Below are 25,443 nucleotides of genomic sequence, written 5' to 3'. Positions count from 1 at the left end.
AAAGACTGAGCTGAAAAGAAGCACTTATCTAACTCTGTGAACCTGGAAAAGCATTTAATTAGTCATATAGGCAGCTCTATGGTAGGGCGGAAATGGAGCTAGCAGCATTTCAGTTTAACTTGGGAAGGGAAAGTAAGAATTACATAGCGGGTGAAGTTTCTGTTGACATGTTAGCACATTTTTAAAGAAAATTGTGCTGTGAATTTCAGTGGTCCTTTTGCTGTTAACTGTTTGTTAACTGAGCACCTCAGGTTGCCACACCAGAATTTATACCATGGGTAGGCAACCTAAGGCACGGGGGCTGGATGCGGCCCAATCGCCTTCTAAATCCGGCCCGCGGACGGTCCAGGAATCAGCGTGTTTTTACACGAATAGAATGTGTCCTTTTATTTAAAATGCATCTCTGGGCTATTTGTGGGGCCTGCCTGGTGTTTTTACATGAGTAGAATGTGTCCTTTTATTTAAAATGCATCTCTGGGCTATTTGTGGGGCATAGGAATTCGTTCATCCCCCCCCCCCCCAAAAAAATATAGTCCAGCCTCCCACAAGGTCTGAGGGACAGTGGACCAGCCCCCTGCTGAAAGTTTGCTGACCCCTGGTTTATAATAATAATAATAATAATTTATTATTTATACCCCGCCCATCTGGCTGAGTTTCCCCAGCCACTCTGGGCGGCTCCCAATCAAGTGTTAAAAACAGTACAGCATTACATATTAAAAACTTCCCTGAACAGGGCTGCTTTAAGATGTCTTCTGAATGTCAGGTAATTGTTTGACATCTGATGGGAGGTTGCTTGACAGAAATCACCTTCATGAAAGCATCTTCTTTATACTTTGAGCCACCCAAATTGCTACATTTGTTGAGTAGCTGGAAGCCAAGATTAACCAAATTAACCGGAATTGGTCTCTTTCCCTATTCATAGAGTAGAATCCTATATGTGTTTACTAATAGGTAAGTTCCTTTGGACTTACTCTCAGGTAAACATGTTTGTAATTGCAGTCTTAAGAGGTGAGGCTAAACCTGTTAAGGCAAAAATAGCTGTGATGTATATTTTTCAAATACAGGAAAGGGAGATGTTTATTTACCAATGGTGGAAAAGAGATTGAAATACCATGTAGTCCATTTAATGTGACTTTTCCACCTACACAGGGGACAATGCATCCGTGAGAGAAAATTATATTTTCCTATTACACAATAATTGATTTTGCTAGAATTATACAGTGGTGCCTCGCAAGACAAAATTAATCCGTTCCGCGATTCTCTTCGTCTAGCGGTTTTTTCGTCTTGCGAAGCAAGCCCATTGACGGCTTAGCGGATTAGCGCTATTAGCGGTCTAGCGGCTTTTAGCGATCAGCTGAGAGGCGGCTTATCAGCGGAACAGCTGATAAGCGGCTTAGCGGCTTAGGAAAGGGGGGGGAGCAAAAAAAACCCGCGGGAACTCGCAAGATTTTTTCGTCTTGCGAAGCAACCCCATAGAGAAATTCGTTTAGCGAAGCGCCTCCAAAACGGAAAACCCTTTCGTCTAGCGGGTTTTCCGTCTTGCGAGGCGTTCGTCTTGCGGGGCACCACTGTACCTGTTTAGTGGTTACTTATAGTTCCCAAACAAATGCACCTGCAACAAAATTAGCACTCCTCATAAAGAAAAGGTGCACATGTGTTGGTTTTTGCCTCCTGCCACAAAAATCTCCTGGTGTTTAAGACATGAAATCTGTTTAGGATCACTAAAAACTATGTGTTAAAGGTGCATTGAAGTTTCTGTGTGTCATTGATGTAGGCTGGCTTTCTTATTAATTTTAGTCACATAGTCATTGAAATCCCAGCGAAATTCTGAGATGAAAGTAGATCAACCTTAATATAGCAAAAATGAAAGGTTAAAATTGTGGGTCAAACACATCAGGTAAAAACATATATTAGCTAGATAGGAGAGTCTGTTGTAAAAGGCATGCTAGGCAGGGACTAATTTTCCTTTCAAACCAATTTTGCACTCCAAATGCACTAAAAACTTGGTTTGCGTTGTTCCTGTATTAGCCAAACAAATCTAAGGAAACAGGCATTTGGTAAACATAAGATTAACTGAGCAATGTGCAGCCCATAATGTTATAGTTACAGAAATCTCCATGAACCAGGGACTGTTAAGTATTAAATTTCATGGCCATGTTAGTGGTGCCAAGTTTTGTTTTTACTGGCCACATTTTTGTGCCGCAACTAGCTGCTTACCGTATTTTTCGCTCCATAGGGCGCACCGGACCATAGGACGCACCTAGTTTTTAGAGGGGGAAATCAAGAAAAATAATCTTATTTCCCCCCCAGCCCCAAAGAGCAGCGTACAGGCTGGGCGCAACCTCTCCCTGCCGGAGGGGTTGCGTGCGGCTATGGCACAAGCCAAGACAGCGAGCGGGATGGATCCCGCTCGCTGTTTTGGCTTCCTCTTTAGCCACGCACAACCTCTCCCTGCCTCAGGCTTCAGGTTTCCTTTTGCTGAAGCCGGGAGAGCAAGACTCTCCCGGCTTCAGCGAAAGGAACCTGAAGCCTCCAGAACGCAGCGGGAACTCGTGCTGCGCTCCGAAGGCTTCAGGGGGCTATCCCTGAAGCCTGGAGAGCGAGAGGGGTCAGTGCGCACCGACGCCTCTCGCTCTCCAGGCTTCAGCGAAAGCAATGTGAAGCCTCCGGAGCGCGGAGGGAGTGCTCCCTCTGCACTTCGGAGGCTTTGCGTTGCTATCGCTGAAGCCAAGGAGCCTGCTTTCGCTCCATAGGACGCACACACATTTCCCCTTAATTTTTGGAGGGGGAAAAGTGCATACTATAGAGCAAAAAATACGGTAAATGTGCCCAAATATAGCACATGAAGCTCTTCCTTGCAAGGAACAAAAGTGATGTACTAACATGCGCCTTTGTTTTGACTACTTTCAGGTTGCTTCTGCCCTTGGAGCAAGAATCATCTGGAAGAAGATACTTCATGAATGGCCTCATGTTCTTGGAAAAGAAAATCCATCCAACGATGAGATTGTAGCAGTGTTCAAAGATCAAGGAGGGCACTGATTTCAGCATGCTAAATACAGTGGCTTTTCACCATTCAGAATAAAGAACACTTTTCCCAACAATGCAAGCTAACCTTTGGGGTATTGGAACATAAAAGGCTGATGGGTGCAAATAGTTCTTTATCAACTATCTGGCAGCTGAATACACCAGTGGTAAAATTTTACTTATGTATAGATGTAGAATCTCATAGGAGACTGCTTGCTTTTAGGCAAGGTTTTTCACCCGTTTGTCCCATCAATCTACCAAGCCTCTTCAGGTCAATTTGTTTCCGATACACATTAAATCTAATTGGAATTCTCTGTTTATAGTGTATTTTATATTCAAAAATTCTGCTAGATATTTTTTCTTCTTCATTTGAATAAAGCATCTGGATGGGTCACTAAAATGAATATTTGCCCTTCTTTTGTTTTCTACAAGCTCATATCACATAGAACTGCTTCTTAAAGGACCCTCAATGTAAAGCTGTGCTCATTGAGTTTCTTTGGCTAAATTTCCTTTGATGTCAACTTTTTTTAAAAAAAAAATACTACTGCTGAACCATTGTCAAAGTTCACATAATATTTTAAGATAATTTGCTGGCTTTTTTTCTCCATTTGAGAATACCTCTGAATTTGTAATTGCTTTGGGTACTTTTAGTTTTATCTTTATTTGCTTGCTGAACTGCTTCTTTGTATAAACTCCTTCCTTTGCTTACTGTTTAATTTATAGTCTTTCCATATTCACAGTGAATATATGTGATTTCCATATTCTTCTAATTTTCATTTAAGAGATCCTCAAGTATACTATTAAGTTTCATATACAATTTCTGGTCTGTATTCTCCAGCTACCCCTCTAATTTCCCATCCTGATCTTCAACTTCATCCTTAATTAATTGTACATTAACCGAAGGTAAAATCCCAGTCACAGAATGAAGCAACAATATTAATACTTCCAGAACCAGGCAAAGAGCTATCTTTACTCATATTTTATGTTCCTGTATCATTACTGAACTGCAACTATGTTTTTTGTAATCATATTAGGTTTAAGCTTTGATCATGTGGTGCAAATATGGTTAAATAAGGATTTCTTAAAAGAACAGTGTGTAATATTTGGAGAATAGTAAATGCTAAAGATTATGTAAATTGGAAAAGGTTGGTTTCAACCATTATTTATATAGATTTGGAAAGCTTTTAACAAAATGGAATGGTTTTACTTCCTTCATGTTTTATAGACATTTGGGTTTGGAGGTATAGATTTGATCTAGTTAATATATAATTCAGCTATGCATTTTTTAGTGAATGAAGAGTATCCGCTGAATTTTATTTAGAAAAGTAGCAGATAAGGACGCCTGCTTTAGCCTTATCTTTTTAATTTACAAGCAAGAAAAATCTAATCTTATATAAAATGCCCAAAGGAGTTACTAGGAACAAAAAGCTGTCTTGGGTGAGACAAGGAAAGAACTGGATAAGCCATGGGCCACAGGGCTGGTGAAAAGTCTGTTACGTGTTTCTTTTATTCAGGGCTGATTAAAAACCCCCAATATGCTGGGTTATGTCCATCCAACTGGGAAACTTAATTTCTTCCTTTCCTTTCTGTGTGAATCCATGAGACCTTAAACTTTGTTCATAAGATTAGTACAACAGATTAAGTAAAGTATGTAAGTAGAAATACATTGAATAACAGGCAGAAGGAATCATGAGCAGTTAGCTTTATTTTAGAAATAAAGTATAAATGCATAACTAACAAAATATCCTTAAAATTCATGGGGATAAAGATTATCACGTATATTATATGGCACAGCACATGCCTGCAAAGGTTTTACAGTTTAGTGCTATTTCATGAAGTTTTAGAATAGGGATTATTTATGAAAGACTTGTGGATAAATTTCCTAATCAATTCCTTATTGAAATAACAGTCAATTTTTAAAAAGTAAATCCATCATACTCAGGATTTTATGCATATTCAAATTGGAGTTAATTCAAACATGTTGTCACTTTCCCCTTTGAATTGCTTCTAAGACTCATCAGCATCTGTCTGAGCTTGTATACATATATAAAGTTAAATCAGTAGGACGCGAGTTCCATTATTGTCGTGCTAAAGGTCTTAATCAAATGCTATTTGCCTCACATGCAGCTGGCTGGTTTTTGTTTTTTAAAAAATGAATGCTCTGCTATTTATTATAGCTGGAATTGTTTGCTGAATTAATTTGCTTTCTTCTGAATTGACCAGGAAGTGATTTGCCACTTCATCATCCTGTTTTCCAATAATGTTCTTGACTAGAGGTCTTGCTGCTATTCCAAGGCTGCAACATTATTGGGGAGGGCCCAGCTGTCATCTTCAGAATATTTGGCCCCCTCTTCTTCCCAAGGTCAGGTCAGTGTATTTAGTGAGGTGAGGCTTGCTGCAAATGTGTCACATATACCTATGACCATGCTGTGCTAAACATACACAATCTCATCTGATACTGTAAACTAAGCAGATCTCAGTTAGCAAACACCACTTCCTTGCTGATATATTTTTTTATTCTACTCTTGTAGCTATTTACTTCCGTTTCTTCTTTCACACAGTTTATTTGCAACACATTCTACTTACTCTACTTTTTCGTGTACTCTCACAAATCTATAACTGTTCTTCCTTACATAACAAATTGTTTACTAACTTGTTCTACAAGTTTCACCAGCATAAATCAGCACTGAGTTCCTATGAAGTTCATTCACAAAACCCATCTGAGTGCAACACTGCAGCCAGAATAGAATCATATTGGGCATCATTTTGGGATAGGCTTATTAGTCTAGATTTTCCATGCTCTGGAACCAAACCCACATTTTTTCAGCATTGTAAGACAACCCTCATTGGCAGGCACTCCCTTTGGATATATTTAAGGGTTTTTTATGGGGAAGAGTTCAAAAACATCAGAAAAAGTAAGTATTTAAAGTGATAATACAAAATATGCTGTAGGGGGGGGGGGGGAAATGTTAGTGTTCAACTTAAAGCCATAGCAATTTAGAGGAAGTACCCCATTGCTGCTATCTAAAAATGCATGCAGCAGTAATATAGCATTGTGACACCCAGTGGAAAGCATTTGTGACCCCTGCGCATTTGCTGTTTAAGTGAGCAGCCTTAACATTGTGCTCATCAGCTGAAGTTGGATTCTCAGAAATATTACTTTGCATATTGCAACTCTACAGCAGCTAAATGAAATTCATCTTACTCTCCTAGTGCTCAGATCAGTGAAAGTTTTTAATTCATTCAAACTAGGAAATGCATGAAAATGGCTAGATATATGAGAGTAAATAAAGGTTTGTTTTTTAAAGCAGCTTCAAGAAAACTACATACATGTTTTCTAAGAAAATGTGCAATGTACTTCATAATTGATCATAGCTGTAAACCATACACCATTTTTTTCTTTTTAACCTCATTATTTCTATTGGGTTCTATGACTATTCTATGGTGTTCTTGAGACAGACACTTTTTGCAAGTGCCAAGTATTCAGAACATTAAACACAATGGGGTGTTTTACTTTTTAACTTCCTAATTAGGTGAAAAACACCTTTATAAATAAATCATTGAAGTTCCTGCTTCAGCTTCCGACTAAAGCTAAACAACTTTTGAGGCATCCTTCTTAGGAGAAACATGCACACTGATAAAGCTCTAAGTTTTTTTCCTCCTGTGCTGATTTTTTTCAGTTCTTGAAATAAACTGAGCTCTGATCAATTAAAATAAACTGGTACTTTAATTGTGTACTGCACTACATATTTCAAAAAATATGATATATAAAAAGTATTTAGCACAGCCAAATAGAGCTTAAAAACACAGCTACTACCATACTCCAATCCTAGAAGAGTTAGAACTCTGAGTGCAGCAAGGAGCCTAATATAACACCACCTCTCCTTCCAGATTTTAAAGCATGAAGTGTAATGAATAATCCCAAGGGACCTCATAAAAAAAGTCTACATTAAGAGCACAGCATGTGGCTTGAAGCAAGCTCCCATGATAAATCTTCCCTGCAGCTCAAGGTTTCCCAATAGGCACATAGCAAGCATCAGGCTGCCACATGCGAAGGTCAATAAGAACTTGGTTGAGTTTTTGCATCCACAGATTACGTTCTTCTTTAGTATCAGCCGATAACCAGTTCCTTTAAAAAAAATGAAATGAAATAGTAAGCATTAATATTGACCTATAGGCCTTTCTCATACAAGGATAAAGTGGGACAGTTTCATTACTATATACATTATTCTCTAGAAGTACCTTATAACCCTGCAATAAGATCCAAACCAATAGCACAGTGGTACCTCGGGTTAAGAACTTAATTCGTTCCTGAGGTCTGTCCTTAACCTGAAACTGTTCTTAACCTGAAGCACCACTTTAGCTAATGGGGCCTCCTGCTGCCGCTGCACGATTTCTGATCTCATCCTGAAGCAAAGTTCTTAAGCCGAGGTAATATTTCTGGGTTAGCGGAGTCTGTAACCTGAGAAGTATGTAACCTGAAGCATATGTAACCCGAGGTACCACTGTAATAGCAGAATTCCCAAATCAGCCTCATGACTGGATGAAGAATGCAGATATTATACCTGCTGTCTAAGTAAAGGAATCCAAATTTAATTGGAAATGAAGAAGTAATAGGCCCTGATCTTAGGAAAATAGTAAACTTAGGCCAGCCTCCCCTAAGCTGGTGCCTTCCAATGCCCATCAGCCCTAGGAAGCATGGCCCAATGGTCAAGAATGGCAGGAGGGCACTGGGTTTGGGAAGGCTGCCCTAAGGCATTGTTGATCGTTAGCATGCCACAATCAGTGCTGCACAAAGCATAATAGCAGGGGCCCAACAAGACACCCATGTTATGGGATATGGTTGCACTAAAATAAATTGGTTTAATATTTAAGGTGTTTCAAGACTTGGCTTTGCACCAACCGACTAACATTACTACCCATCCAGAAAAGATTAAAATCAAGCAACATAACTTACTTGGTAACACAGAGCGTGTCTTTGCATTGACTGACTAGTGTTTCCTTGTCATCCTCTCTCTGAGGCCTAACCGTAATGAGCTCAAAAGTGTTCGGCCGAGCACAGAACTCTCTGTTAGCTGGTTCGATCTGACGATTAGTGCAGTTCGCCAGGTTTATTGAACCCATTGGATGCTGAAAGGAAAAGGGGAAAAAAAAAAAAAAACCAAGTGTTCACAACACAGAGAAATAAGGAATTTAAATATAGCATTTCAGTCTCCGCCTCAATGTGGAGGATTTAATTCCTGACAGGGTGCCCATAGCTGCCTCCGAAAGCTGCACAGGAAGATGTGATGTCATTCACACCACTTATTTTTAACAAATGTTATAGAGCAGTAGGTCTAGCCACAAAGCAATGCTGCTACAGCAACACATGGATGCACCCTGAATTACAGCAGCTGAAGTAAAGCCTGACAAAAAGGTCTCAGTGTTGCAGAACTTCAGGCTAGAACAAAATCTAGACAGCCTCTAGCTTAAGTACTTTTTAGCACAATAATTACCTTTCGTTTTTCGTCATCCGGGTAAGTCCAGTAGGAGATGCAGTTTCCAGAAAGAGCGCACCAGCGCCGATGCCAGGCCCCAAAACCACTAACATCTTCGAACATAGTCTGGAGAGAGAAAGATCGCTGAACACCAAGGCTATTCTGACACATTTCTTCACAAGTTAAGTCCAACAGGTTTCCTTGAATTTTTAGCAACTGAAAACACTGCAGCTCCTGTTGCCACGTTTCTCTGCTCACCCATATATATCTCAGCAAGTATGCCCACTCCCACTCTCCCAACTCTCATAAATGGGCCTTGAAGCAGCCAGCACTCCACGCCTGCGAATATCTGGAGTCTCCATCCTGCTTTTTTAAATAAACTGATAAAAAGGTAAAAGTAAAGGGACCCCTGACCATTAGGTCCAGTCGTGGCCGACTCTGGGGTTGCAGTGCTCATCTCGCTTTAATGGCCGAGGGAGCTGGCGTACAGCTTTCGGGTCATGTGGCCAGCATGACTAAACCGCTTCTGGCGAACCAGAGCAGCGCACAGAAACACTGTTTACCTTCCTGCTGGAGCGGTACCTATTTATCTACTTGCACTTGGACATGCTTTCGAACTGCTAGGTTGGCAGGAGCAGGGACCGAGCAACGGGAGCTCACCCCGTCACAAGGATTCAAACCGCCAACCTTCTGATCAGCAAGTCCTAGGCTCTGTGGTTTAACCCACAGCGCTATCCGCGTCCCATAAACTGATAAAAGGTACCATAAAATCACAATACACACTTCTAAAATTTATGTTATTTTCCTGTGGCACGTCTAAAGACTTTACTGCATCCTTCAGATAGTGCCTTTCTTAAGATGTAATCAATGCAGCACAATTCTAACATACACAGATATTCCTATCTTGGGATTGTCAGTGGTTTTATATAGCTCATGGTGCCATCTGCTGGATCCAGCAGTAACAGGTCAGCTAAACTAATAATTGTGGATTAACAGTCATGATCATATTAATAACTGTTTTTAAAGGACCTTTGAAATAAGTCTAGCCCTGCTGTGTTAGCCAGAACCTAAAGAGCCACACAAGGCTTACAGAATGGTTTGCCATGTACATAAGCTTTGATTAACCCTATATATCAGGATAAACTTCTAAGGACAATTCTAGAATTTCACTCCAGATAAGGATCAGCTTGACAAGAGTTTGTGTGTGTCTGGGATAATGAGCCTCATCTAACCAGCATGCTTAAGTCTACATACAGTAAATTATCCTGCCATGTTTAGCTCACCTTGGGATAGACTAGGTAATCAAGCTTTTATTCCCCTTCAGTTTACCTGATGGATTTAGCATGTGAATAGCTCTCACAAGCCTCTCGAGTTTCTATACCAATAGTTTAGGAACATTCACCACTTTGCAAGTAAGTCATGTTTTACTGCCTGTGCAGCTTTTCTGACTGATGTATGGGGAAAGAGCTCATGAACCTGACCTTTAAAGAGTTTGTAAGTAAACCAAACGTGGTCTTTTTCTATGCTGGGTGAAGAGGGAAGTTTTGGAATTCACAAGGGTATATATTTTACAGGTCTAACAGCCTATATTTGCACCCTTTCTTTGCTGCATATTTTATGATTTTCTATCTCTGCTGGGGTTCTCTCACCAAAGAGTACTTGCCCCAAACTTTAACCTTGGCATGCAGGAATTCTCATTTTATATACCTATTTTTTCATCTTGCCACCAACAGTGTGTGCATGTGATATAAATCTATACTTGCATTCACTGATAACTTACCAAAAAACCTCTCTCTTCCACACAAGAATCTATTTGACATTTAATTTTCAGATAAATATGACCTTCCAGGGGAGACAAAAAAGGAACCTGGAAAATAAATAGATGGAAGATTCTCAGAATTGTATTTCTCTTTAACAAGCCATATCTACATGAAGACAAAAAACACATTCACTTGTGAGCATCATTAATCTCAGATATAGCACAACCTTCTTCACACATATTGCAGCTGAAAGTTTGAATGCTTAGATTCCAGAAGCTTTTGAGAAGAGGAAGTTGTCTCTGGCCATTTACTGGTAATGGTCAGAGGCTGAAGAAAACCAGAAGCAAGGCTCCCTAGAATTGCCACCAAGCTAGAGAAAGTCAGGGGGTAAGATGGGAAAACATTGCCAGCACAAGGCTTGACATGGTTGTTAAAATACACATGGTTCAGTAAGCAGAATGTTGATTTATTCTACCAAGTTTAGCAGTACTGTTTTTGGCTTTTTTTTAAAAGTAAGCAGAATATTTTACACACATGATTTTCACCCTAGTCCTCAGCAGAGGCAATTGTACCATTTATACATGCATGATTGACTTAGCAACATTGCATTCAGTTATGCTCCTGGGATCATCCAAAGTGTGCTACAATATGCACTCTGGTTAGGATTAAGGCATCCCACCTAAGAGCCATTGGGGAGGGGAAGAAAATTGAGACGAAATAACCCAATATTCACCAAGACCAGGTCCTTACATCAGGAAGCCCATTGCTTCATCAGAGGTACGCTAGTACCACCAGATATAGGATTCTTCCCCAGCCTCTAAGTAACATAGATACATGATTTATCACAGATGCAAAAGACCTTCAACCAGCGAGCTTGAAGGCTTACAGCCTGGTTTTTTCCAAACACAAAACCCACTCATACTGTGGGGTTTTTTTGGTTTGTTTTTTTAAGAAAACCTCCTCACTCATGTTAGTTGTGGTATTGTGTATTCTTATTATTGGATAGCCAGTACAGCCAAGTAACATCCAAAAGCAGAGGCCATCACCTCCAGCAAGACTTAAAACACAGCACAAAGCAGGAAGTCCACTTCTCCCAGGAATACTGACGACACACTTGAAGGACCCAAACAGGCTTTCCAAAGTTTGGTCATCTCACTACAGCCAATTTCAGTAGATACAGTCATACCTCTGGTTGAAGTAGCTTTGGGATAAGTATTTTTGGGTTGTGCGCCGTGGCGACCCAGAAGTAACGGCGCGCGTTACCTCCGGGTTTCACCGCTCGTGCATGCGCAGACGGTCAAAATGACGTCACGTGCATGCGCAGACGTTCGCTTCTGGATGCAAACAGGGCTCCGGAACGGATCCCGTTCACATCCAGAGGTACCGCTGTACTTTGTACATATTCAAAAACCAAATGAATAGCAAAAGAGTACAATGCACCCGTTAGTTGCTTTTATGAAGCAACATGACAACTCCAAATTCAGCTCTCATAAATCAGCACATTTTCAGAAGTGAATTTAATAGTATACTTTAACTCTTCTGTAAATACTGTATGGTATAAGCAAAGATGGTGGGACGCAGGTGGCGCTGTGGGTTAAAGCCTCAGCGCCTAGGGCTTGCCGATCAAAAGGTCGGTGGTTCGAATCCCTGCGGCGGGGTGCGCTCCCGCTGCTCGGTCCCAGCGCCTGCCAACCTAGCAGTTCGAAAGCACCTCCGGGTGCAAGTAGATAAATAGGGACCGCTTACCAGCGGGAAGGTAAACGGCGTTTCCGTGTGCGGCTCTGGCTTGCCAGAGCAGCGATGTCACGCTGGCCACGTGACCCGGAAGTGTCTCCGGACAGCGCTGGCCCCTGGCCTCTTAAGTGAGATGGGCGCACAACCCCAGAGTCTGTCAAGACTGGCCCGTACGGGCAGGGGTACCTTTACCTTTGCCTTTATAAGCAAAGATAAGCAAGACAAGTTCCAGGTTTTAAATTGATCCAAGAGCTTCAGTTTGGTAGCCGTGTACTCGGAACACTACAATTCCAGATGCAGATATGGCATTCCTATATACATTTTAGAAATACAGTAGAGAATTTACTTCAGTCCCAAATCTATTGCACAGGCCATTCAAGACACCAATGGGTGTGCTTTTAAGCACACATTTAGAATAATCTGCATTCATGCACAGAATAATTTACGCCGTTTCCTCCATCTTTTCTTTCATTTTATATGAAGCACTGAAGAATCTCTTTCAGTCTGTAATAACATGCCAGGCATGTTTTACACAGTCTATATATCATACAAGTCACTGATGGTTTATACCCAGTGGAATTTGCATCGGATGTCAATTTCATTTCTGCTTATAACAAAAGCTGACAGACTTTAGTAGGTACTGGTAGGTAAGGTAAAGGTAAAGGGACCCCTGACCATTAGGTCCAGTCGTAACTGACTCTGGGCTTGCGGCGCTCATCTCGCTTTATTGGCCAAGGGAGCCGGCATACAGCTTCCGGGTCATGTGGTCAGCATGACTAAGCTGCTTCTGGCGAACCAGAGCAGCGCACGGAAACGCTACTTGCACTTTGACATGCTTTTGAACTGCTAGGTTGGCAGGAGCTGGGTCCGAGCAACGGGAGCTCACCCCGTCGTGGGGATTCGAACCACCAACCTTCTGATCGGCAAGTCCTGATCGGTTAAACCACAGAGCCACCCACGTCCCACCACTGGTAGGTAACCTCAGTCTATATTATTCTGCAGTAGTAACAGGAAATGTAGATATAACCAAAGGTAAATGATTGTCGCAGAGTGGTCAAGAGGCTAATCGCTTCAGAAAGCAAGTAAGTGACAAATTGTTCTATACGCAACTAAAATGCAATATGGTTTGCACACCTACTTAAATGTTCCTCTTTTTAATTGTGATGTCACCAACACCAACAAAGAAAGTTCTTTTAGTACAGTCATACCTCAGGTTGAAGCAGCTTCAGGTTGAGCTTTTTCGGGTTGCCCTCCGCGGCGACCCGAAAGCAACAGAGCGCGTTGCTTCTGGGTTTCGCCACTCGTGCATGAGCAGACGCTCAAAATGATTTCACGCGCATGCGTGGAAGCGGCGTAGCACGCAGATGTGGGTTGCGTTCGCTTCAGGATGCGAACGGGGCTCCAGAATGGATCCCATTCACACCCAGAGTACCACTGTATAAAGGGTGGGCCAAATCCTTACAGGCTTGCATATCAATATTTTCCTTTTATTTCAGCTTCAGTAATTTAACATGAGTAGATTCTTTTTTTTTTACACTTACATTTTCCCCAAAACGAAGTGCAGAATTCAGCCAATAAATCTTGGTAAAATAAGAACTACACAGAATTTCAACAGTTATCATTAAAAAATTAAATAGAATATAATGCTACAGCTGAGCATGCCGTCTCAAACCCTGTGTCACACAGGTTTTCCTTGCTTTTCCATAATGTGTTAGAGTGCATATATATAAGATCCCCTTGGTACAAGGACAATGAACAAGTAGTACCTGCACAAGTGCACTGAAGGTAATAATGGACTGCAGCCATCATTTGTAGCAAAAGCCAAAAAAGCTTGTGCCAAAGTGATACATACAAAAGTAATTTATTGGGAGGTTCTGCACCTGCTATCTAGGACATTCTCGTTTTGACAACTTAGATATATTTTTAATGCCTCCCAAGCTACCAGCCATACTTCTAACACCAGCTCTTTAAAGTAAAATGAACAGAGCCTGGTAATACTGCAATTTACTCTTACCTTAGTAGAAACTAGAAAGGTTAGCATTGTACTGCCCAGATTTCAGAAAGGTGAGTTAACAAGACGAGTAAGCTAAATTTCGCAAATTTTACAGTGTCCCGTTTTTAGCTTCTGATTAAGGGAGAGGGAAAGCCAAACCAGAGCTTCAAGCCAGAAGGGATACATACAATGCTGAAAAATGAGAACATCTCTCAGCAAAACAAGTTTTTCATGAAACTGGCCGCTATTTACATAGCCAAGGAAATTTATACACACAGGATAGTGTGCTCAAAAGTCAGGGTCCCAGAGATTTGCTTGACACACAAAACCCCACCTGACATTCTTCCTAAAAGTAACTTTCATTCACCAAATCTCCAGTTCTGAGAATCTCAACGTGGTCCTTAAAGCAGCGTGTCAGTATAGAAATGAGCAAAGTTTAGTGATAACATAAGCAGCATGCACTGGGAACCGTTTTGGAAGAAAACATAGCAACCTTATCCTGGAACAAAGAACCCAACAGCTCTTTTTCTTTAATTCCATAATTTATCTAGGAAAAAGGAAATGAGCAACGTTGAATGCAACTAAAAGCAAAACAAAATGGAAAAGATAAAAACAGCAGCATAACACTAATTATGTGCTTTGCAAGATTCTGTTTCAGCTTTTAAGCTGAACTTCAGAGTGACATACCCAACCTAAACTGCTGGTCAGTTTCCTACTAAAAGAAATAAAGCAAGTTGCAGAAATGGTTCAATGTACTGGACAGCCAAGGAAGAGCTGAAACACACACATGCTTACAAGTGAAGCTCCTCCTTCATAGCATATATATCAAATGTGAAATTTAGTTTCCCAGTTCAATAATAATAATAATAATAATAATAATAATAATAATAATAATAATAATAATTTATTATTTGTACCCCGCCCATCTGGCTGGGTCTCCCCAGCCACTCTGGGCGGCTTCCATAAAAACCAAAAATACACTAAAATATCACAGATTAAAAACTTCCCTGAACAGGGCTGCCTTAAGATGTCTTCTGAATGTCAGGTAGATATTTATTGCTTTGACATCTGATGGGAGGGCGTTCCACAGGGCAGGCGCCACGACCGAGAAGGCCCTCTGCCTGGTTCCCTGTAGCTTTGCTTCTCGCAATGAGGGAACCGCCAGAAGGCCCTCGGCACTGGACCTCAGCGTCCGGGCAGAACGATGGAGGTGGAGACGCTCCTTCAGGTATACTGGGCCGAGGCCGTTTAGGGCTTTAAAGGTCAACACCAGCACTTTGAATTGTGCTCGGAAACATACTGGGAGCCAATGTAGGTCTTTCAAGACCGGTGTTATGTGGTCTCGGCGGCCGCCCCCAGTCTAGCTGCCGCATTCTGGATTAGTTGTAGTTTCCGAGTCACCTTCAGAGGTAGCCCCACGTAGAGCGCATTGCAGTAGTCCAAGCGGGAGATAACTAGAGCATGCACCACTCTGGCGAGACAGTCCGCAGGCAGGTAGGGTCTCAGCCTGCGTACCAGGTGGAGTTGGTAAACAGCTGCCCTGGATACAGAATTGACCTGCGCCTCCATGGACAGCTGTGAGTCCAAAATGACTCCCAGGCTGCGCACCTGGTCCTTCAGGGGCACAGTTACCCTATTCAGGACCAGGGAGTCCTCCACACCAGCCCGCCCCCTGTCCCCCAAAAACAGTACTTCTGTCTTGTCAGGATTCAACCCCAATCCATTAGCCGCCATCCATCCTCCAACCGCCTCCAGGCACTCACACAGGACCTTCACCGCCTTCACTGGTTCTGATTTGAAAGAGGTAGAGCTGGGTATCATCTGCATATTGATGAACACCCAGTCCAAACCCCCTGATGATCTCTCCCAGCGGCTTCATATAGATGTTAAAAAGCATGGGGGAGAGGACGGAACCTTGAGGCACCCCACAAGTGAGGGCTCAGGGGTCTGAACACTCATCCCCCACCACCACTTTCTGAACACGGCCCAGGAGGAAGGAGCGAAACCACTGTATAACAGTGCCCCCAGCTCCCAGCCCCTCTAGACGGTCCAGAAGGATGTTATGGTCGATTGTATCAAAGGCCGCTGAGAGATCCAGCAGAACCAGGAAACAACTCTCACCTTTGTCCCTAGCTCGCCGGAGATCATCAAGCTCCTAGTACAGTGGTACATCGGTTTAAGAACAGCCCTTTTTACAAATTACTCGGTTTATGAACTCCGCAAAACCGGAAGTACTGTCCCGGTTTGCGAACTTTACCTCGGTCTAAGAACAGAGGCCGAACGGTGGAAGGGCACCGGCGGCGGGAGGCCTCATTAGGAAAAGCGCACCTTGGTTTAAGAACGGTTTCGGTTTCAGAACAGACTTCCGGAACGGATTAAGTTCGTAAACTGAGGTACCCCTGTACTAATATTAGTGTGAATGAGAACCATCAGGACAGCTAGTGTGGTTAAGTTGTGCATTTGCATTTCCAACTACTAAGCACCTCCATTATTACAAAAACGAACTGCTCAGGAATGGCCAAGAAATCTTAAATAATTTCTAAGACCTACAGTTAATCTTTAGAAAGCCCAGTAATCCCTGCATTGGGCTTCAAGACCGCCCCCCCCTCCAATTTTAAGAAAAGCAGCAGTAGATCAACATTCTTAAGCTATTAACATTTTAATCTCCTCAGGAAGAGGCAACTATATAAGCATTGACTTGCCTTTTCCAGAAGTCTCTGTTTTAAATACCATTAGGAATCAATGATAAAGAATTCCACCCCTCCCATCCTCAGGATTCTGTCTCCTAAATGGACAACTATTTTGGAGCCATATTAGGTCCCAGCAAAGACTATTACTTACTTTACAGCACAGCCATTTAAGTAATAAAGCAATCATGTACATGTTGAGTATTTTCATGCATGGATACAAGCATAGAGATTTACAGTCAGTTGCCTACAAGGGCAAGAAAGTTGGGTGGCAAAGCAAGGAGGCACTAAGCTAAACCTACATACTAAAATATATTGAAGAAACGAATCAATGTTGATTACCTTGTCCAGCAAGAATCTGGTACTCCCAACTGAAGATAGGGAAATTGTGTGTGAACCAACAAGAACAAAGTTACTTGTGCGCACAGCATTGGGTCCACCTGGACTTGCCATGACTGTAAAGAAAAAAATAAGTATACCTTAAATTTAAACATAAAAAAGTAAAGGTACCCCTGCCCGTACGGGCCAGTCTTGACAGACTCTAGGGTTGTGCGCTCATCTCACTCTAGAGGCCGGGAGCCAGCGCTGTCCGCAGACACTTCCGGGTCACGTGGCCAGCTTGACAAAGCTGCTCTGGCGAACCGGCACCAGAGCAGCACACGGAAACGCCGTTTACCTTCCCGCTATACAGCGGTACCTATTTATCTACTTGCACCCGGGGGTGCTTTCAAACTGCTAGGCGCTGGGACCAAGCAACAGGAGCGCACCCCGCCGCGGGGATTCGAACCGCCGAGCATGCGATCGGCAAGTCCTAGGCGCTGAGGTTTTACCCACAGCGCCACCCGCATCCCAAATTTAAACATACCTGTAAAGAAAAGAAAGATTCTAACCAATTAAAAACCTCTCTCTCAACTAAGAAGGAATCCCTTATATTTTTTAAAAAAAAATGTTGCCAAATATTTGTAAGCAATAAAAGCTGTAGATGGCCAGCACCCTCTTAGAAGAGGTATTTCCTCTTCTCTCAAACAGGAGCAGCAGCCTTTAAGATGGCATCTGTGGCAACATACAAAAGCGCCATCTACAGACAAAATTTTATTTACTTATTATAAATATATTTTGCTTATTTTTACTTATTTAGTACATTTATATACACTTGCTTAATTGGTTGCTTTTAATAGTGTACATAAAACAATTCACGACAAATGGGACAATAAAGCAATAAAAACAATGAATTTTACCTGGCGTAAGAAGGTTGCTCTTCTGTCAAAAAAGAGAAAGAAACACATGGAAACAGGTTGTTAAAAGAACGTTTTAGACATTGTACTTGAGGGGGGTTGCATCTGAAAGGCTGAAAGTTACTGATCATTTACGCAACAGGTATGGGAAAAGCAAGTAACAATGATCTTTAGCATGATATTATCTTGCTAGAAATAAAAACCTTGGTCACAGGTAAGATATGTTTGTGTGTGAGTTTTAAATCATTCAAATATTAATACTTACGGTAGTAATAGATGTCAGTAATCTCTTTGGAGTAATAGCCTAAGAGATTAAAGAAGAGACAAATGCGCTCTCAATGTTATATTCTGTACAGGGCTGTTAAAGACCTCACAACAGCAGAACATCTAGGTTTTAAAGCAAGGTTAACAAATTAGCTAGATTTGTCAGCAGTTAGCATCCAAAGCAGATGTATTTCCACACACACACACACACACACACACACACACACACACACACCAGTGCTGTATAGAAATACATACTTCACAGAGTCCATCTGCATACACATCCCAATTGTGGCCGGCATTTGTTTGGAACCTTCAGATTATTAATTTCTCAGGGAATACATTTTTTAAAGTGCAAGCAGCGCATATTGAAGAAATCAGGTCCAGCTCCAGGTGAACTTTTCTTCTCCACTCCAACAGAGTGATCTACCATCTTGTTCCATAGGAAAGATTGTAGGAGAGGCGGGCAGGCGAAGACCACCTCAGAGTCTGCTGGATTGTCCCTCCCACCACAGGGTCTTTCTACTACCAACTGCGGGGTGGAGTTGCTGTCATAAGGATTCTGAGAGCAACTCCACAAAAGGAACAAGAAAGATGTTCCACTTTGCTTAAAGCACTCTATACTACTTCAATCATTCACAAAATTTGTCGTGTTCCTGTCACATGATTATGAACAGGCCACACTCTTTCCATTTTTAAACAACCCTGTCACCAGCCAACATGGCTACAGTATAGGGCACTGAGTTACAATCTGAATGACGTCCCCAGACAAGTGACAACAGGGCATCAAAGAAGCAAAAAAAGAGGAAAAAACCATGTACTAGATGCAATTATGGAAAATATTCACAGGCAGTAAAATTTTAGAACCGACATTATGCAGTGCAAGATGACTGAACTTAAGTTATTCAGCTGAAGCACTTCAAGATTTATTCTGCCATCAGTTCACAAAGGCAGAGAGTAGCAAATTTGACTATAATCTTAATATGCTTAAAGAACAACATTTTTGTTTTAAAAGGATATTGTGTCATATTGATTTGGAAAAGTGTTCTTCCCTCTGTATTAAAGTACTTTAGCACAGATTAGCATCACCAATTTATTCAATTATTCCCTTTACCTTTGACTTAGCTGATTTTTTCCTTTTATCAACACCTGTGGATTCTTTCTTCTGTGCCTAATAAATGAAAGAGAGATGTTAAAAGTCTATTGCACCCCCAAGTGTTCTCTCAAAATAGATGCCCATCGAAAGGTGAGAGATACATACCAAGCTATAAACTTCAACCTTTATCTCAAAGTCACTGGCCACATCTTGCCTTTAAAAAAATGGAAGAAAGGGTTAAATTCAATTCCTAAGTCTAATACAGTTTTCCAAGTCACGTTTTACAAATCAAATAAATCGCAACAGAAGCTGTGGTAGCTCCTACTGTATCTATGCCGGTCTAAGGGCCGCAAAAAGCAGAGGCAACCTGAGGCAGTCCAGGGCTCCCAGGCAAACAGCTTGACAAGTATGTCTTTTCCTGATTGTCTTATGGAACATCAGGACCCGGTTATAAGCCTGTAAGATTTTGGAAGACCATCTTAGGGTAGCTTTCACTGCTGTACTCACAGCTCTGCTGCTCTCAAGCATCCCCCAACCAAGATTAACTTCAGACTTCTGAAGCATATGTGATTAATTCTTTTCTCTCAAACTCCTGCGGAAAACTTAATAAGTGTTCAAAATCAATAGTGTTTGTCAAAAGTGGGCTTGAGACCCCTGCCATTTTACTTTAGGCAAGTAGGAACCACTCCCAAACTAGCAGCCAGATATCAAAGACAGCTGTATTGCAGACAAGTAAGCAGGTGCACAAATATCGAGCTATTTTTCTCCAGTTAGAACAAAGCAGTGTATTTTGGAGTGCAAGGGCACCAGAGACAGCAGTCCTGCAGTTTGAGGTGTGGGAAAGACAGGCAAGCACTCACTATTTTCTTATGCGCCATCCTAATTAAAATGACTGCAGCTAATCTACCATTTCCCAGTATCTGAAAAGAGGAAGACTGGGTTGAGGTGGGAGTGAGAGAGAGCAACATCCATTCTTTTTGGAGAAATAAAGTTTTCCTTAAATGTGCTTTTGGATCTCCAGAACTTTATTTTTTGAAGCTGCTGGTGTGTTTTTAAACTAAGCTTTGTTCTTAACGCTTTGTTGTGATTGTCAACAGCTTCGGAGGGCACAAATGGTTAGCATATAACATTGTTATAAAGAAGAATAAAATTAAGTAGCTAAACAAGTAAGTACTTACAGCGTAAAAGTAGTAGTGAAAGTAAGAGCATCTCCACCATTCAGGGAACTTGCAGTACTTGCTAACGGTGTAGCAACCATGTTTTCTGCTCCTGCTTTTAACATTATTACGTAGTAGTAGTTTGCTGTTTCTGTGAATAGTTTAAGCAGTCTCTCTTAATCTGTTTTACAAAAGCAGCTAACACAAAAGATTAAAGAACAAAGTGGTTCAGCATTTTTGCCTCCAATCAACTTATTGCACAGTTTAATGCACCTATGTTTATTTTTTATGGTTTGTAAGACAGTTGATTTAATATGGGAGGATCAAGTTTCACAGTGATTTAAAGATTTTGTAAAAATTTTCCAAATGGAATGTAGTGTGTTATTCAAATGAAATGATAAAACTCGAGGAGAAGCTGGAAGTACAGTGGTGTCTCGCAAGACGAAAAGAATCCGTTCCACGAGTCTCTTCGTCTTGCTGTTTTTTCGTCTTGCGAAGCAACCCTATTAGCGGCTTAGAAAAAGGGGGGGGAGCGGAAAAAATCGCAAGACTCGCAAGATGTTTTCGTCTTGCGAAGCAAGCCCATAGGGAAATTCGTCTTGCGAAGTGCCTCGAAAAACGGAAAACCCTTTCGTCTAGCGGGTTTTTCGTCTTGCGAGGCATTCGTCTTGCGGGGCACCACTGTATTTTAGTCAAAACTGCACACAAGGCAAGATCACATAAGTTGCAATCCTATAAGAATTAACTCATAGTAAGTCCACTGAACACTATGGGACTGACCTCTAAGGAGACATATATATGACTGCACTGTATATCAGCCTACACCAACTCAAATATACAAAGTGGTAGGGTTTTTTTTTGTTTTTAAAACCATTATTATTTTCCTAGCATTTTCCAGGTGCTCCTTAATTTCACTATATTCACAGTTCTGGGAAGTAGTCAACCAAAAACTGTTGTTTCAATTATTAGTACTTCTAACTCATTAAAGCACTTCTGCAGCAACAATTGGCTTCTTCTTCTGCTACTGCCTGTCTTCACTACTATTGCTGCTGCTGCCTTCAACTGCCTTCACATGACCAATCTAGCAGCAGCAGCAGCAGCAGCAGCAGCAGCAGCAGCAGCAGCAGCAAAGGATGAAGGCATCAGATATAAGGCCACAGTAGTAGCTGGTATCTTGAGCTTTAAAAACAGTAGCTTAAGTTGCTTAAACACAGTGGTTAAAGTGTACAATGGCTTCAGGAATGTGGGGAAAGCGATCTAAATATGGAAAGACAAGGAAAGCAAGAGGAAAATGGTGGCGGAAAAAGAAAAAGAGGAGGTATACAGTGGTGCCTCGCAAGACGAAATTAATCCGTTCCGCGAGTCTCTTCGTCTAGCGGTTTTTTCGTCTTGCGAAGCAAGCCCATTGACGGCTTAGCGGATTAGCGCTATTAGCGGCTTTTAGCGGCTTAGAAAAGGGGGGGGGGAGGAAAAAAACCCGCAGGAACTCGCAAGACATTTTCGTCTTGCGAAGCAAGCCCATAGGAAATTCGTTTTGCGAAGCACCTCTAAAACGGAAAACCCTTTCGTCTAGCGGGTTTTCCGTCTTGCAAGGCATTCGTCTTGCGGGGCACCACTGTACAATTGATTATTGGGACATAAACTGCCGATCACTGGAGAATGGAATGCAACAGAATTAATTTGGGGAAAATTCAGCTAGGAGATTTGGGGTTGGGTGAAAGAAATGTTGCTTGATCTACACCTTAAGAAGAAAAAGGAGTACTGCAAACACAGAATGCTGTAAGGAAAGGTAACTCTGCTCTAAAATTCCAGCTCAAATGAAGATGGACTTGAGAGGCTTTCCCAAGAGCAATTAGTGAACTCATGGAAGATGTGACCTGCAAGCCAGAGACTTCCTGACTTATAGGTCAGTTTCTATATCAGCTGCTACACTAAACCATAATTCCAACCACACAAGCACAGCAAATGGAATTACCTGATTTCTGGACAGTGCTGCATACAAAGTCTGCTTTTAGAGGTAGGCGTATTTCTGACAGAGTAACAGAGCCCCTGGATGGAGAAACTCCACTAGGCATTGAATCAGCTTTAATCTTCTTGCTTTGAGATCCTTCATTTTTTAGTTTGTTTAGCTCTTCCAATAATGCTGTTCTTTTTTCAGCTGTACAGACATAAAAAATAAAGCAGTTATGTATATGTTTCATAAACAATTACAGGTTGTTTTCAAGTCACAGGCACATCCCACAAAATGTTTAAAACTGAATCCCATTGTTGGATCAAAACCAACCTCCACCTAATGAACTCATTTCGAACAGAAGTCAGCTAGATATAAGAAAAATGATGGCCTTAAGGGTTTGCTTTTACCAGGTGCTATTCAGAGGTAAATGGAGGCTTTGGCAAGCCAACATTCATTCACAGGACCAGCCTTCATAAAGTTTTAGGATGTTCTTAAAGCCATCACCACAGGATGGCAGAAAATTTCATAGCTCAATTGGACATTGCTTTAACACTTTCTTCAAATCTTTTATTTATGGAAAATTTAGATGAGGTAGCTTCTTGCTGAAGAATCACTTTGAGTAAAAAAGAATACAGTATGCTTAATACACTCTAGTGTGATCTTTTGGGCAATAAAGCCTGTTATGTTATTTACATAGAAAGCCATCTTTAAACAACCACCATACTTGCAATGAGAAGTAGTCTCTCAGCTTCTGCTTCTTCTTGTGATCCCTTCCCATGTTCCTCATCAATACAACAGTTTAGAGCTTGGCTGGCTTGATGTATTACTGTTTGTTGCAGATTGATTTCATTATTCAGCTCCTAAACATGTAGTCAGATAAGTAGACTTAGTAAAACCTCAAACCATTATTTTGTCACATTTCCTTCAGTTTCTTTGGAAACACATCCACCCTGAAGTTTCTCATCAGCAATTTAGGCTGGTGCAGACGTAGCTCTGCTCATGTTATCCAGTTACAGGATTGGACTGCAGGATTATACAGTTCCTCCTTATGAGTAAATTCTCTCAACCATGGACTATTAGCCATAGTTAATTCTAACCTGGCATTCAAAAACAATGCTGAAATCCAAACTGCTAGTGGCCCCAGGTAACTTCATTTTTACTCCTAAAGTGTGTATGTTGGCAGTTTATAATCCTTGTAGGAAAAATTAAATGGATAGAATGAATAATCAGTTTTCTAGGATTGGAAGGCAGCATTCTAAGCACCTGTAATTTGCGTTTGATGTTGATTTGATCAGACGTTCCATTCCTTTTCTCCTCAAGCCTGGAAGAAACATCTTCTTTACGAACGATCACTTGCTTTATTGAAGGACGATCTATTTCTTTAAATCGCTGTGATCGATAGGCATCGATACTTCAAAAGAAAAGTTCAGTTTTAGAAAGATACAGAGCAAAGTATTTGACCAAATAAAGTTAAGAAAGTGCAGAGGCAAGAAAGGGTTTACAACAGAGATTGACTCATCCTGACCAAATTGAGATAGAGGCACAACCAGCTTTTAGGACCACCCTTAGGAAGATTATAGCAATGTGGATTTATTCAAAAACACAATGATGGCTAAGTCAATGTTTCAGGAAGTGCAAAAGTGCTGCCCTTCTACTTTTCCCATGAGGCCATTTTCCAGAAAGAAATCTAGATTAGCCTTAAATCAAGCGTGGGGAATATCAGGCCCAGGGGCTTCTCTATCTGGCTCCCAAGAATCTCCATAAGCCACAAGTACAATTGCTGGCTCTTTCATCTCCCACCACTGACATCTGAATGCAGCCCTCTGCATAAGGTTTCCCAGAAGTGTATGTAGCCCTCAGGCTGAAAAAGGTTCCCCACACTTGGCTTAGCTGTTTTAGTCCTCTCTCTGCATTGTACTAAAATTTAAGAGGCCGAATAGAACGCTTAGCCAAGTGGTTACCTATACAGATTACGCTCCTCTGACAAGGACCCAATGCTGCTTCCAGATTCAGTTCTGCAGACAGATGTTCTTTGAAACTTGTTGGACTTTGGACTATCATCACTTGCATTGCTCGCCTCATCAACCAATTTACATGGGGATGCAAAAACCTGGAAGAGACATAGATCTTTGATCATTCTATGTGTAATTAAAATTCAAAGAAATACAACGTTATAATGCTGAGAATTGGATTTTAATAGCAAACTGAGAATTACAAGTTTGAAGGCATGTTTTCCTCATTTTCTAGAATTTGAGTCTATGACAACCTGGACATACACAAATAGCAGCATTAAATTAAGCATCTGTTCTTACCTCTGGACTTGCAACAGCAACAGACTCTGTTAAAGGTGTTAGGAGGGACATTGAGGAAATATTCAGCGGCTCCTGTTCATCCTCACAATCAGCTTCCAAGGTCATACTCATCTCTTTTTTAAGTTTCTCTATGTCAGGCCCATCCTCTTGAAGAACTTCATCAAAGATGTCACTTATCACCTGTGAACTATTCATTTCGTCATTCGCTTCAGGCTCGGGCTCTTTGTCTGGAAAGTAAAACACACAAAGTCAACTTAAGGGCCAAAAGCCTGGGTAAAGAGGAAAGGTTCAGCCAGGTTCCTACAAATAAATGTGGCACCAGGCATGCCTCCCTGGGGGAGAGCATTGCATGAGCAGGATGGCGAGGCACCATTGTTCTTGTATCACCATCCTCCAGACCAAAGAAGGGCCTCAGATGACAACTGCGGGGTCCAGGTCAGTTCATGTGGGGAGAGACAGTCCTTGGGGAATACCTAAGCTACACAAGCCTTTATACGTCAAACAGGCATTCTGAATTGAGCCTCAAATAGCAACCAGTGCAGTTGTTCCAGAATTGGCATTATATATTCAGACCATGCTGCACAGGTCAACAATTTGACTGTCAAATTCTGCACCAGAGGAACTTTCCATAGCATCTTTAGAGATTGTCCCACATGTAACATATTGCAGTAATCAAATCTAGAGTTTGCCAGTGTATATACAACAGAAGTTAGGCTGTACCCGTCCAGATAAAAGGCACAGCTGGTCCTC

General features: G+C 41.5%; 2 protein-coding genes and 2 long non-coding RNA genes across 5 annotated transcripts in view; 3 read left to right on the top strand and 1 right to left on the bottom strand.

Moving 5' to 3' along the window:
* AOAH (acyloxyacyl hydrolase) overlaps positions 1-3,338 on the top strand; it is a 99,205-nt gene extending 95,867 nt beyond the window's left edge. The window contains exon 23 of the mRNA XM_079947603.1: positions 2,911-3,338. Within this exon, the coding sequence (XP_079803729.1) occupies positions 2,911-3,039 (129 nt within the window). The 3' untranslated portion in view covers positions 3,040-3,338. The remainder of the gene's footprint in view (positions 1-2,910) is intronic.
* Positions 3,339-4,711: 1,373 nt separating this feature from the next.
* The window catches only part of ANLN (anillin, actin binding protein), a 34,333-nt gene continuing 13,601 nt past the window's right edge, over positions 4,712-25,443 (bottom strand). The window contains exons 10-25 of one of the 2 annotated variants that reach the window (XM_079947525.1): positions 24,694-24,920; positions 24,343-24,491; positions 23,645-23,792; positions 23,106-23,241; positions 22,403-22,585; positions 20,449-20,578; positions 19,436-19,484; positions 19,289-19,345; positions 18,176-18,214; positions 17,914-17,935; positions 17,018-17,130; positions 14,482-14,535; positions 10,282-10,368; positions 8,520-8,627; positions 7,982-8,154; positions 4,712-7,153 (exon numbers count right to left, since the gene is read on the bottom strand). In XM_079947525.1, coding sequence (XP_079803651.1) covers positions 7,030-7,153; positions 7,982-8,154; positions 8,520-8,627; positions 10,282-10,368; positions 14,482-14,535; positions 17,018-17,130; positions 17,914-17,935; positions 18,176-18,214; positions 19,289-19,345; positions 19,436-19,484; positions 20,449-20,578; positions 22,403-22,585; positions 23,106-23,241; positions 23,645-23,792; positions 24,343-24,491; positions 24,694-24,920 — 1,799 coding nt within the window. In that variant the 3' untranslated portion in view covers positions 4,712-7,029. The remainder of the gene's footprint in view (positions 7,154-7,981; positions 8,155-8,519; positions 8,628-10,281; positions 10,369-14,481; positions 14,536-17,017; positions 17,131-17,913; positions 17,936-18,175; positions 18,215-19,288; positions 19,346-19,435; positions 19,485-20,448; positions 20,579-22,402; positions 22,586-23,105; positions 23,242-23,644; positions 23,793-24,342; positions 24,492-24,693; positions 24,921-25,443) is intronic. The other variant, XM_079947526.1, reaches the window with a different exon arrangement.
* On the top strand, positions 11,577-13,103 carry LOC307199687. The gene is made up of 3 exons (XR_013832123.1): positions 11,577-11,831; positions 12,213-12,642; positions 12,971-13,103. It is a non-coding gene; the product is annotated as an uncharacterized lncRNA (long non-coding RNA).
* On the top strand, positions 23,276-24,692 carry LOC307199700. Its single transcript, XR_013832140.1, has 2 exons — positions 23,276-23,525; positions 24,629-24,692. It is a non-coding gene; the product is annotated as an uncharacterized lncRNA (long non-coding RNA).

This window comes from Podarcis cretensis, assembly GCF_951804945.1.
Source record: "Podarcis cretensis genome assembly, chromosome: 12".
Classification (NCBI taxonomy): domain Eukaryota; kingdom Metazoa; phylum Chordata; class Lepidosauria; order Squamata; family Lacertidae; genus Podarcis; species Podarcis cretensis.
The sequence above is the reverse complement of the archived record's forward strand: the minus strand, read 5'-3'. Positions and strand labels throughout refer to the sequence as shown.